General features: G+C 48.5%; 2 protein-coding genes across 4 annotated transcripts in view; one reads left to right on the forward strand and one right to left on the reverse strand.

The window, feature by feature from the left end:
- The window catches only part of CCDC88C (coiled-coil domain containing 88C), a 145,745-nt gene extending 145,084 nt beyond the window's left edge, over nt 1–661 (reverse strand). Inside the window, exon 1 of one of the 3 annotated variants that reach the window (XM_054448673.2) lies at nt 411–661. In XM_054448673.2, coding sequence (XP_054304648.2) covers nt 411–470 — 60 coding nt within the window. In that variant the 5' untranslated portion in view covers nt 471–661. Of the gene's footprint in view, nt 1–39; nt 275–410 lie in introns of those variants that run through there. The other 2 variants (XM_054448674.2, XM_054448677.2) reach the window with 2 other exon arrangements.
- Nucleotides 662–692: 31 nt separating this feature from the next.
- Nucleotides 693–4,174, forward strand: LOC129012370 (uncharacterized). Its single transcript, XM_054447993.1, has 2 exons — nt 693–1,121; nt 3,720–4,174. Exons 1-2 carry the CDS (start codon nt 693–695, stop codon nt 3,759–3,761), a joined length of 471 nt encoding a protein of 156 aa, XP_054303968.1. The 3' UTR covers nt 3,762–4,174.
- The last annotated feature ends 8,071 nt before the right edge of the window (nt 4,175–12,245 follow it).

Raw genomic sequence — 12,245 nt, forward strand, 5'->3', positions numbered from 1 at the left:
CGGCTGGTCTCAGGGATTCAGAAAAACTACATGAAATACTTGGTTGGGAAGAATGGGGTCCTTTTCGGGAGTGGCTAAACCCCAGGGACAGGAGTGACCACTGGGACCCGGTCCGCCCCGAGGCCGCCAGCCTAGAGCCCCAGCGGGAACAGGTGTACCCGCCCGGCTCCTGGCCCGGCCGAAAGCGCGGCGGAGTCCCGCGCCGGACGCACAACGAGGGCGCCGGCTCCAGAGTTACAAAGCTCCGGACTCCAGGACGCGGCCCCAACCCCGGCCGGGAGCCACTTGCTGCGTCCCTCGCGCCCCGGAGCCACCCGGGGCCCCGGCTGGGTCGGGTCTGCGGCGTCCCCTCGCCGGGCTAGAGAAGAGCCGGTGCACCAACAAAGGGGCGGGGAGCCAGGCGCACTCACCCAGGTCACCAGCGGGCTCTGCAGGAAGAGCTCCAGGAGCTCCGAGACTGTCACGTCCATGCTGAGGCTGCGCCCGCCGGCTCCGCGCCCCCCGCCCCGCGTCCCGGTTCCCCCGCGCCGCGGCACAAAACGGCTCCGCAGCGAGCAGCGGGCGCGGGGCTGCGGCGGCTCGCGCCCGGGAGACAAAGGCGGGGCGCGCGAGCCCACGTTCCGCGGCTTCGGCGGCCCCGCGCCCCGCCCGGGTCTGGGGGAAGGGGAGGGCCCGCCGCTTGGGGAGGAACAATGCGGGCGGCCCCGCCCCTCGGCGGCCCTGGGCGACCGGCGCGCCGCCTCGCGGTGCCAGCCCGGGAGCCCGGGAGCCCGGGCGCGGGACGCGGCTACGCGGGGCGCTGGGAGGGGACTGGTGGCCCGCGGCGGGTGGGTCGCGGGGCCTGGCTCCCCGCCCGTGGGATCGCGCGCCCTCGCCGAGCGCAGCCTCCCCGCGTGTGGGGCCTCAGCACGTGGCGCATCCCTGCGCGCGTGCGCCTGCAGCCGGGGCCCGAGGGCCACGTGCGAGCTGGGGTGCGCGGGCACTGGTGCGTGCCGGGAGGTGGGACGCCCTGCTCTCCGAGGTTGCTCTGCCCTCCGAGGTCGCCCGCAGGCCGCCGCCCGCTCTGGGCTTGGGGAGCTCGGCCCTGCGCCTTTCCGGACTCCTGGCAGGTGCAGCCCCAGGTACAGTCAAGAGGCCCCGCAAACCCCCACTCCTCACGGTTGTGCCCGGCGCGATAAACGCGCCCCGACCCTGGGGCCGGGCTGGAGGGCAAAGAAGAAACTTTATGTTGAGTTTAGGCCTTAGGGGCGCGGCCCCTCGCGCCCTACCGTGCCCCACCGTGCCATGTTCCGGGCTGCCTGCCTTCTAAAAGTTCCTGCAGGAAGCAGGTGATGTGGCCTCCCCGACCCCGGCCCGCCCCCACCACTTTGCCGGAGGCGAGCTAAATTCCAGCCGGGGTTCCTAGCGGCAGCTTAGTGGCAGGCGACAGGAAAAAGGGCAAAGGCCCCAACTGGCTGGAAGGCAAGCCCGGGGGCAGGACCTCCGTGCGGGACGGCACGAGGCAGGAGTCGGCTCCAGGCTGGTCTCGGCCTGCTAATAATTTCACACCACCAGCCGGTCATTGTTCAAAGCACTGTAGACCATTTTACTAATTTAACCCTAACGATGGCCGCATTTCCCAGCTGGGCCAACTGGTACAGGGTTGACCCGAAGCGCCCTGCGTAGCGCTTGGCAAGTATACAGCAGGCACTAAATGGCTGCCGAGAGGCTCGGTGGTAATTTTGAAAGTTGGCTCTGTGCAGTGTTGGGGCTGCGGCATCTGCTGGTGGCGAGTGGTATTACAGCCCAGCGCTGGCGGACCCTGTTGGGCTGGGGAGGGTTGTGAGATTATGGCCTGAGAGCCAACGGGGGCGGTTAGGGGTCCCTAGAGACTGTGGAAGGCGGGGTAGCATAAAACACAATGGGGGACTGCAGAGGAACTAAAATTTCGAGACTACATGGTTTTGTTGTGCACCAGAAGTTCATTAGAAAAGTTCCTTAATTGCTTCTCCGCCCGCCGCGATGGCACTCGACCCTGCGGATTAATTTAACAACTCTGATGGTTGCTCTGTGAAATTTGAAGAACAGTGGTTTAAGCAAAGACCACAAGAAAGGAGACTTGAGATCCAAGAGGAGTGTGTGCCATCGCTGTGGAGGAGTTTCAGTTGTGAATCATGAAATGTCCTGTAAACCATTTCAAGGAGTTTGATTTTTATACCAAAAACAATGGGAAGACACTACAGGTTTTTGGAGCAGCATCTCAGACGTGTCGGAAAAGATGTTTTGATCCCTCAAATAATGAGAGAAAAGGCCAGAGAGAGGTCTTCTGACAAGTTCAAGATTTTACCAAATGTTGCAAGAACTCTGGAATCCTTATGATAGTAAAATGCTGGAAAGAAAATTCTGCGTTGAAAGAATGTCTAACAGCTCACTATAATGACCCAGCCTTTTATGAATAATGCAAAGTGGAATACCTGAAGGAAAAGGAAGAATTCAGAAAAACTGGAACTTCTACAAAGAAAAGAAGCTACCCACAAGTGTGTAGACAAATATTCAGATGACATTCAGGATCTCTAATATTCATGGAAGTCGTTTATAGAATAAACCTTAAATAATGGACTCAAGAATGTGTGTTAGCTAATTATGTGTGTACCCTAATTATGGAAATATTAATTTTATCTGAAATAAAAATCTTTTCTTTCTTCTTTTTTTTTTTTTTTGAGACAGAGCCTCGCTCTGTTGCCCAGGCTGGAGTGCAGTGGCGTGATCTCTGCTCGCTGCAAGCTCCGCCTCCCGGATTCGCGCCATTCTCCTGCCTCAGCCTCCAGAGTAGCTGGGACTACAGGCGCCCGCCACCACACCCGGCTAATTTTTTGTATTTTTTAGTAGAGACGGAGTTTCACCGTGTTAGCCAGGATGGTCTCCATCTCCTGACCTCGTGATCCGCCTGCCTCGGCCTACCAAAGTGCTGGGATTACAGGCGTGAGCCATCGCGCCCAGCTAAGAATTTTTTATTTAAAAAAAATTCCTTAATTGCTCATAATGTAAGTTAGTTCAAAAATAGGTATGTGTACACACACCGCTCTTCGCTTGGAAGCCTCTCCTCTGAAAAGTAAGGGATGCAGATGCGGCCAAATTTGTTTTTCTAATTTTTTTGGAAAGACAAGGATGGGGGATCTTTAAAGTTATTTATTGAGGCCAGGTGCAGTGCCTCACACCTGTAATCCCAGCACTTTGGGAGGCCTAAGTGGGTGGATCACTTCAGCCCAAGAGTTTAAGACCAGCCTGGCCAAAAAAAATAGAAAAATGAGCTGGGTGTGGTGGTGCACACCTGTGATCCCAGCTACTCTGGAAGCTGAGAATCACTCGAACCCAGGAGGTGAAGGTTTCAGGGAGCTGCTATTGCACCAATGTACTCCAGCCTGGGTGACAGAGCAAGACTCTGTATAAAAAAAAAAAAAAAAAAAAAAAACATTTATTGAGTAAGCTTATTCTCTCACACTAAGAAATACAGTGAACAAATGCCTTCTGACAGTTGTGAGACTTTTCCCATCCTGGCGAGGGAATTTTCCCCTGGGGACATTGACAAGGCCCTGGGCCACAGCCATGTCAGGAATGTTTGCTTTGGGGTCAGTTAGCTGCTGTGTCGGTTCATAATCATTGACGTATCTGCTACCATGCCTTGGCTTGACTACGCCACTGGGATTAAAAGGAACTAACTCAGCTCCCTTGTTCCCTAGGAGGCAATGGGGCAGGCAAACTGGATGGTGCCCCAGGTGTAGCAAGGTTGGAAGGCTTCAAAGGACCGGGTGGCCTGGACAAGTTTCCTCCTAGAAGTCACTTAATCTGCAAAATCAAGATAAGACCATTTTCCCCATGTGACTTGACAAGACAATATTAAAGCTCAAGGTGATGCATGTAAAAAGATTGTGGAAGCCATAAAGCTTTATAGAGATACATAATCACTCTCTTCCTCGTCTCCTGCCCCATTCTGCTACCCTTGCTTTAATAAAAATCGCTTCCCCGAAGTCTCCGTTGGGCTGGGACATAAGCTTCAAGGAGCAAACACACAGACCCTCCACTGACCACTACACAGAGAGTCCCAATGCCCTTCCTCCATCCTTCCAGAACACCTTTGGCTTTCACTCCATCCATCTGAGCCTTAACTCTTTATTTTTAAGTTTTTCCTTGTTAATCTCTGGATATAAATGTATTTATTGCTTAATACATTGCTTTCTGGATAGAAGCAGTATTTTGTGTTCTTCTGATAAAGGAATTTTCTACCCTCTCAGAAAATACTGACTCAGCAGTGTTAGCTAATGGCATTTCTACTTCACCTGATAGAAGCAGTAGCTTAAATTGTTCCTACAATTTGGGGTCGGGAGAGGGAATGGCTATTTTTTTTTCTTTTCGAGACTGAGTCTTGCTCTGTCACCCAGGTTGGAGTGCAGTGGCGCAATCTTGGCTCACTGCAACTTCTGTCTCCCAGGGGTCAAGCTACCTCAGCTCACTACCATGCTGAGCTAATTTTTGTATTGTTAGTAGAGACAAGGTTTCGCCATGTTGGCCAGGCTGTTCTCAAACTCCTGACCTCAGGTGATCTGCCCGCCTCGGCCTCCCAAAGCGCTGGGATTGCAGGTGTGAGCCACCATGGCTGGCCACAAAATACTATATTCTATGATAGTTTTATATTCTGTCACAGATCTGACATTTTGGAACATTCTTTTATTTACTTTATTTATTTATTTATTTATTTATTTATTTTTGAGACAGATTCTCGCTCTGTTGCCCAGGCTAGAAGTGTAATGGCTGAGCAATCATAGCTCACTGCAGCCTCAGTCTCCTGGGCTCAAGTGATCCTCCTGCCTCAGGCTTCTTAGTAGCTGGGACTACAGGTGAGCCCCACCATGCCCGGATAATTTTTTTTTAAATTTTTTAAATCTTAATAGAGATGAGGTTGCTATGTTGCCCAGGCTGGTCTCAAACTCCTGATCTGAAGTGATCCTCCTGCCTCGGCCTCCCAAAATGCTGGGATTACAGGCGTGAGCCACCATGCTGGGCTGGAACATTCTTAAAATATTGGAAATTAGACTGGGCGAGGTGGCTCACACCTGTAATCCAGCACTTTGAGAGGTCAAGGCGGGCAGACCACAAGGTCAGGAGTTCGAGACCAGCCTGACCAACATGATGAAACCTCATTTCTACTAAAAATACAAAACTTAGCCAGGTGTGGTGGTGTGTACCTGTAATCCCATCTACTCAGGAGGCTGAGGCAGGAGAATCGCTTGAACCCTGGGGGCGGAGGTTGTAGTGAACTGAGATTGCGCCACTGCACTCCAGCCTGGGTGACAGAGTGAGACTCCATCTAAAAAAAAAGAAAAAAAAATTGGGAATTAATATTATTGTCAAATTCAGGAAAAACATAAAGGATTTGGGGTCCTTTGGGATGCAAAGCGTAGGAGAGTATCTGTGTTTCAACCTGCTGCTTGTTAATGTGAGACTGATATTTTGGGAAAAATTTCAACCTATTTCAAAGATTTTTTTTTCAGAGAATAGGAAACAATACACTAAAACATGGAATGCAGCTGAGCGTGGTGGTCTCACGCCTGTAATCCCAACACTTTGGGAGACCAAGGCAGGCAGATCACGAGGCCAGGAGTTCAAGACCATCTTGGCTAACACGTTGAAACTCCGTTTCTAGTAAAAATACAAAAAAAATTAGCCAAGCGTGGTGGCACACACCTGTAGTCCCAGCTACTCGGGAGGCTGAGGCAGGAGAATTGTTTGAACCCAGGAGGCAGAGGTTGCAGTGAGCTGAGATCGCGCCATTGCACTCCAGCCTGGGCAACAGAGCGAGACCTCATCTCAAAAAAAAAAAAAAAAAAAAAACATGGAAATGCTAAAGTATACGTGTAATATTGGAAACCAGGATGCTCAAGTAAACATATTTTCAACTGATTTATTTTTCCTTTAACTTTTTCTTAAAGATATAGCTTAAATCTTATGAAATTGCTGATATTTGTCAAATTCGGGCCTACAGAAATGGCAATTTCATATGGTTGGAACTAAAGACTAACAATATTTAAAAATTAAAAAATAAACATTATAGAATTTCTGCTAAGTGCTAAACATTATGATAAGCACTTTAAACAAGACATGAACCTGCTCTCAAGAAATAGAGTGCCAGATGTGGTGTCTCATGCTTGTAATCCCAATACTTTGGGAGGCCAAGGCAGGAGATTGCTTGAGCCCAGTTCAAAACCAGACTGAGCAAATATAGTGAGACCCCATCTCTACAAAAAATCTAAAAATTAGCTGGGTGTGGTGGTGTGCACCTGTAGTCCCAGCTACTTGGGAGGCTGAGGTGGGAGGATCACTTGAGCTCAAGACGTCAAGGCTGCAGTGAGCCATGATCATGCCATTGCACTCCAGCCTGGGCAACACAGCAAGACACTGTCTCAAAAAAAAAAAAAAGGAGTAAGAAATAGTCACAGATAAATTTAAACCTTTTGCATTTTTAGAAGTTATGTGCAGACAAGTAAAAATAATAAAAGTTCAATCATTTATTATGATGCTAGATGCATCTGAAACTGGATAATACAATATAGTTTTTTGTTTTTTTTTTCTTAGGACAGAGTCTCGCTCTAGCGTGATCTCAGCTTGCTGCAACCTCAGACTCCAGGTTCAAGCAATTCTGCCTCAGCCGTCTGAGTAGCTGGGACTACAGGCATACACCACCACACCCGGCTAATTTTTGTATTTTTAGTAGAGACAGGGTTTCACCATGTTGGCCAGGCTGGTCTCGAACTCCTGACTTCAATTGACACACCTGCCTTGGCCTCCCAAAGTGCTGGGATTACAGGTGTGAGCCACCATGCCTGGCCATACAATATAGTTTTATGTCATAAGACAACCTTGCCTGAAACCTTTCTAGAAAATGCATAAATTTGGGGTCACCAGAGATATGGGTTTGAGTCCTGGCTGTGCCATCTACTAGCGGTGTGACTTGAAACAGATTCTTAATGTCTCTTAGCAAAGGTTTTCTTGTCTACACAGTGTGGCTCCTGCTACCTGCCTCCCAGGAATGCCGTCAGAATGAGGAACAATCTATGTAAAGCGCCTGGTATAGCCTAAGTGTTCAATGAAAAGTGGCTTTTTTGATCGTTGAAATTATTAAATTGTTACATTTATAGCACTTGATATTTTTCAAAGCATTTTCACTTATACTGTCATTTGTCATAAATCTCAATGGAAAAGAGAGTCTAATTAATGTGATCTGCCTAAATTGGCTGAGCAAATTTAGATTTGGGACTAAGAGCCAGGCATCCTGAATGGTTCCATGCTCTCTCTTCCTGATCACAGGCGCTGAAGACATAAGCTGTATTGTAAAGCTATGTGTCAGCTCAGAACTGTGTCTTCAGTGACAACATAATGAAGACTAGATGTGACCCTTGACTTTAAGAGCTTGATCGTGCATAGGAGGGACAGCATCTTGGAAAGCATGTATAAGGTACAGAAATAGTACAATGGAGAGTGTGTTTACACCTTAACTTCTTTTGGGGAATTGTGAAAGGCTTCGCTGAGGATGTGATATTTGGCCAGAGTACTTAAGGCTGAATAAAAGCTCGTCCTGCAGATAGCTGGGAAATGTTGCACGTGGCGATTTTCTGGGGCCGCTGTTATGAGGGTGATAACAAAATTTTACTAAGATAGTTGTAGGTAAGGAAAGGCAGATTTATTAGAGAAACTAGGAAAACCTGTTGCAAGGAAGCAATGGGCAGGTCAGCAAGAGAAGAGCTGACTGCAAAGAGACGAAGGCTTGCTGGGGATTTTACGGTATGCTGCTTGTACTGTGTGCTGAAGAGAGCTTTGTGCAGTGCTGGTAATGCCAAGGTTGCAGTGAGCTAACTTGCATTTTTCTATTAGCCGAGGGTCTGCTGATAAGTTGGGTGCAGGAAGATTATGAGTTATTCGTGAAGGAGGGCTGTGTGTCCTGGACCATAAACAAAGGCTGACTTACAGCTTATCTGCTTTCTCTTTTTGCTTTCCCCTGGTCCTGCCAAGCCTAGCTCCTTTTCCCTCACTAGGACTCACAGTAAGGACATCCTAGGCAGAGGGCACACCGTGTGGAAAGGCATATGGGAACCACAACATTGCCGAGACACAGAGGGAGGTGATGTTACCGGGATATGGGGGAGGTGGGCAGGGGCCAGCTTGTGAGAGGGCCAATGGGCCAGTCCAGGAGTTTGGACTTTATCTTAAGGAAAGGTGGGAGCCAGCAAAAGGGCTAAAGCTGGAATGGGCCTTGACTAGGTTTGCTTTTCTTTCTTTCTTTTCTTTTTCTTTTTTTTTGAGACAAAGACTGTCACCCAGGCTGGAGTGCAGTGGTGCAGTCTTGGCTCACTGCAACCTCCATGGTATGGTTTGGCTTTGTGTCCCCGCCCAAATGATCACCTTGAATTGTAATAATCCCCACATGTCAAGGGTGGGGCCAGGTGGAGATAGTTGAATCGTGGAGGCGGTTTCACCCATACAGTTCTCATGGTAGTGAAGAAGTCTCACGAGATCTGATGGTTTTATAAATGGGAGTTCCTGCACACAAGTTCTCTTGCCTCCTGCCATGTGAGATGTGGCTTTGTTCCTCACTTGCCTTCTGCCACGATTGTGCCACCTCCCAGCCATGTAGAACTGTGAGTCCATTAAACCTCTTTCCTTTATAAATTCCCCAGTCTCGGGTATGTCTTTATTAGCAGTGTGAGAACAGACTAATACAGTAAATTGGTACCAGGTAGTGGGGTGCTACAGTAAAGATACTCAAAAATTTGGAAGCAACTTTGGAACTGGGTAATAGATAGAGGTTGGAACAGTTTGGACATCTCAGAAGAAGACAGGAAAATATGGGAAAGTTTGGAACTTCCTGGAGAGTTGGAGGGCTCAGAAGACAGGAAGATGTGGGAAAGTTTGGAACTCCTAGAGAGTTGCTGAATGGCTTTGACCAAAATGCTGATAGTGATAAGGACAATAAGGTCCAGGCTGTGGTGGTCTCAGACGCAGATGAGGAACTTGTTGGGAACTGGAGTAAAGGTCACTCTTGTTACTTTAGCACTAAGAGACTGGCAGCATTTTGCTCCTGCCCTAGAGATCTGTGAAACTTTGAACTTGAGAGAGATGATTTAGGGTATCTGTTCAGAAGAAATTTCTAAGCAGCAAAGCATTCAAGAGGTGATTTAAGTGCCGTTAAAAGCATTCAGTCTTGGCTAGGTGTGGTGGCTCACACCTGTAATCTCAGCACTTTGGGAGGCCAAGTGATCAGTTGAGGTCAGGAATTCGAGACCAGCCTGGCCAACATAGCAAAATCCTGTCTCTATTAAAAATACAAAGATTAGCCAGGTGAGGTGGTGTGCACCTGTAATTCCAGCTACGTGGGAGGCTGAGGCACAAGAATTGCTTGAACCTGGGAGGCAGAGGTTGCAGTGAGCAGAGATTGTGCCACTCCAGCCTGGGTGAGACTCAGTCTCGGAAAAAAAAAAAAAAGTGAGATTTAAAAAAAGTGAGCATCTCAGAAAAAAAAAAATTCAGTTTTATGTATTCACAAAGACATGGTTTGGAATTGGAACTTCTGTTTAAAAGGGAAGCAGAGCATAAAAGTTAGGAAAATTTGCAGCCTGATGATGCCACAGAAAAGAAAAACCCATTTTCTGAGGGGAAAATTCAACCCACTGCAGAAATTTGCGTAAGTAACTAGGAGCCAAATGTTAATCATTAAGGCAATGGAGAAAATGTCTCCAGAACATGTCAGAGGTCTTCATGGCAGCCCCTCCCATCACAAGCCTGGAGGCCTAGGAGGAAAACATGGTTTCCTGGGCCAGATTCAGGGCCCCGTTGCTTTGTGTAATCTGGAGACTTAGTGCCCTGTATCCCAGCCGTGGCTAAAAGGGGCCAATGTAGAACTCAAGCCATTGCTTCAGAGGGTGAAGCCCCAAACCTTGGCAGCTTCAACCTGGTATTAGGCCTGTGGGTGCACAGGAGTCAATAATTGAGGTTTGGGAACCTCTGCTTAGATTTCAGAGGATGTATGGAAATGCCAGGATGTCCAGGTAGAGGTGTGCTGCAGAGGCGGTGCCTTCATGAAGAACCTCTGCTAGTGCAGTGTGGAAGGGAAACGTGGGGTCAGAGTCCCCACACAGAGTCCCCACTAGGGCACCACCTAGTGGAGCTGTGAGAAGAGGGCCACTGTCCTCCAGATCACAGAATGGTTGACCTACCAACAGCTTGGACTGTGGGCCTGGAAAAGCCACATATACTCAACACCAGCCAATGAAAGCAGCCAGGAGTGGGGCTGTACCCTGCAAAGCCACAGGGTGGAGCTGCCTAAGACCATAAAAACCCACCTCTTGTATCAGTGTGACCTGGATGTGAGACATGGAGTCAAAGGAGATCATTTTGGAGCTTTAAGATTTAATGACTGCCCTGCTGGAGTTTGGACTTGCATGGCGCCTTGATTTTGGCCAATTTCTCCCATTTGGAACAGGTGTATCTACCCAATGCCTGTACCCCCATCGTATCTAGGAAGTAACTAACTTGCTTTTGATTTTACAGGCTCATAGACAGAAGGAACTTGCCTTGTCTCAGATAAGACTTTGGACATGGACTTTTGGGTTAATGCTAAAATGAGTTAAGACTTTGGAGGACTGTTGGGAAGGCATGATTAATTTTGAAATATGAAGACATGAGATTTGGGAGGGGCCGGGGCAAAATGATATGGTTTGGCTCTGTGTCCCCACCCAAATCTCACCTTGAACTGTAATAATTCCCATGTTTGTCAAGGGCGGGACTAGGTGGAGATAATTGAATCATGGGGTTGGTTCCCCCGATACTCTTCTCACAGTAGTGAATAAATCTCATGAGATCTGATGGTTTTGTAAATGGGAGTTCCCCTGCACAAGCTCTCTTGCCTGCCACCATATAAGATGTGACTTTGTTCCTCATTCACCTTCCATGATTGTGAGGCCTCCCCAACCATGTGGAACTGTAAGTCAATTAAACCTCTTTTCTGTATAAATTACCCAGTCTTGGGTATGTCTTTATTAGCAGCGTGAGAACAGACTAATATACTCTACCTCCCAGGTTCAAGTGATTCTCGTGCCTCAGCCTCCCAAGTAGCTGGGATTACAGGTGTGTGTCACCATACCTGGCTAATTTTTGTATTTTTACTAGAAGGGGTTGTACCATGTTGGCCAGGCTGGTCTCGAACTCCTGGCCTCAGGTGATCCACCCACCTCAGCCTCCCAAAGTGCTGGGGTTACAGGCATGAGCCACCATGCCTGGCCAAGGTTTGCATCTTAGAAAGATCTCTGTGCAACCTCAAATACAGGATTAAAGAGGAAAAAAGGCAAGGAGATAAATCAGGAGAGTTTTGCAATAATTCCTGTGAGGGTGATCAGGGTCCAAACTAGAGCAGGGGAGGTGGAGAGGAGGGTTGGTGATTGAATGTGGAGGGTTTGGGGAATTTGGATGGGGTAGGAAGACTGAGTTGTGTCACCAACCTTGGGGAGCCTACCCAAGTTTCTTTCATGGCCCCTTGCTTGGCAAAGCCTAGTCAGTGGATCCGCCACAAGCTTGGTAAAAATGCAGTCTCAGAACCCTCCCAAGGCCTACTTGAATCAGAATCTGCATTTGAGGCTGGGCGCAGTGGCTCATGCCTGTAATCCCAGCACTTTGGGAGGCCAATGCAGGCAGATCATTTGAGGTCAGGGGTTTGAGACCAGTCTGGCCAACATGGTAAAACCCCATCTCTACAAATAAATAAATAAATAAATAAAATTAGCCAGGCTTGGTGGCAGGCATCCCAGCTACTTGGGAGGCTGAGGCACGAGAATTGCTTGAACTTGGGAGTGAGCCAAGATTGTGCCACTGCACTCCAGCCTGAGCAACAGAGCGAGAGTCCATCTCAAAAAGAAAAAAAAGAATCTGCATTTGAACAAGGTCCCTAGTTGATTCCTAGGCGCCTTTAAGTTGAAGAAGCAGAGCTCAAGAAAGCATTGCTTTCATTCACTCTTTCACAGCCAGCTGGCCTCCAGCAGGAGCCTCAATTTGGTAAAGATAGATTTACTGTAAAGGTGCAGGATTAAAGGACGTATCACAATATATCCGTGTTCAATAGCATCTGGCACCAGAAGTATCTGGGTAATGGAAGAGAAACAGGTTTGAAATGTACAGGACTAGCCAAGTGACACAGAGTGGATAGCTGGCAGGAGGAAGCAGAG

The sequence above is a fragment of the Pongo pygmaeus genome, chromosome 15 (assembly GCF_028885625.2).
Source record: "Pongo pygmaeus isolate AG05252 chromosome 15, NHGRI_mPonPyg2-v2.0_pri, whole genome shotgun sequence".
Classification (NCBI taxonomy): domain Eukaryota; kingdom Metazoa; phylum Chordata; class Mammalia; order Primates; family Hominidae; genus Pongo; species Pongo pygmaeus.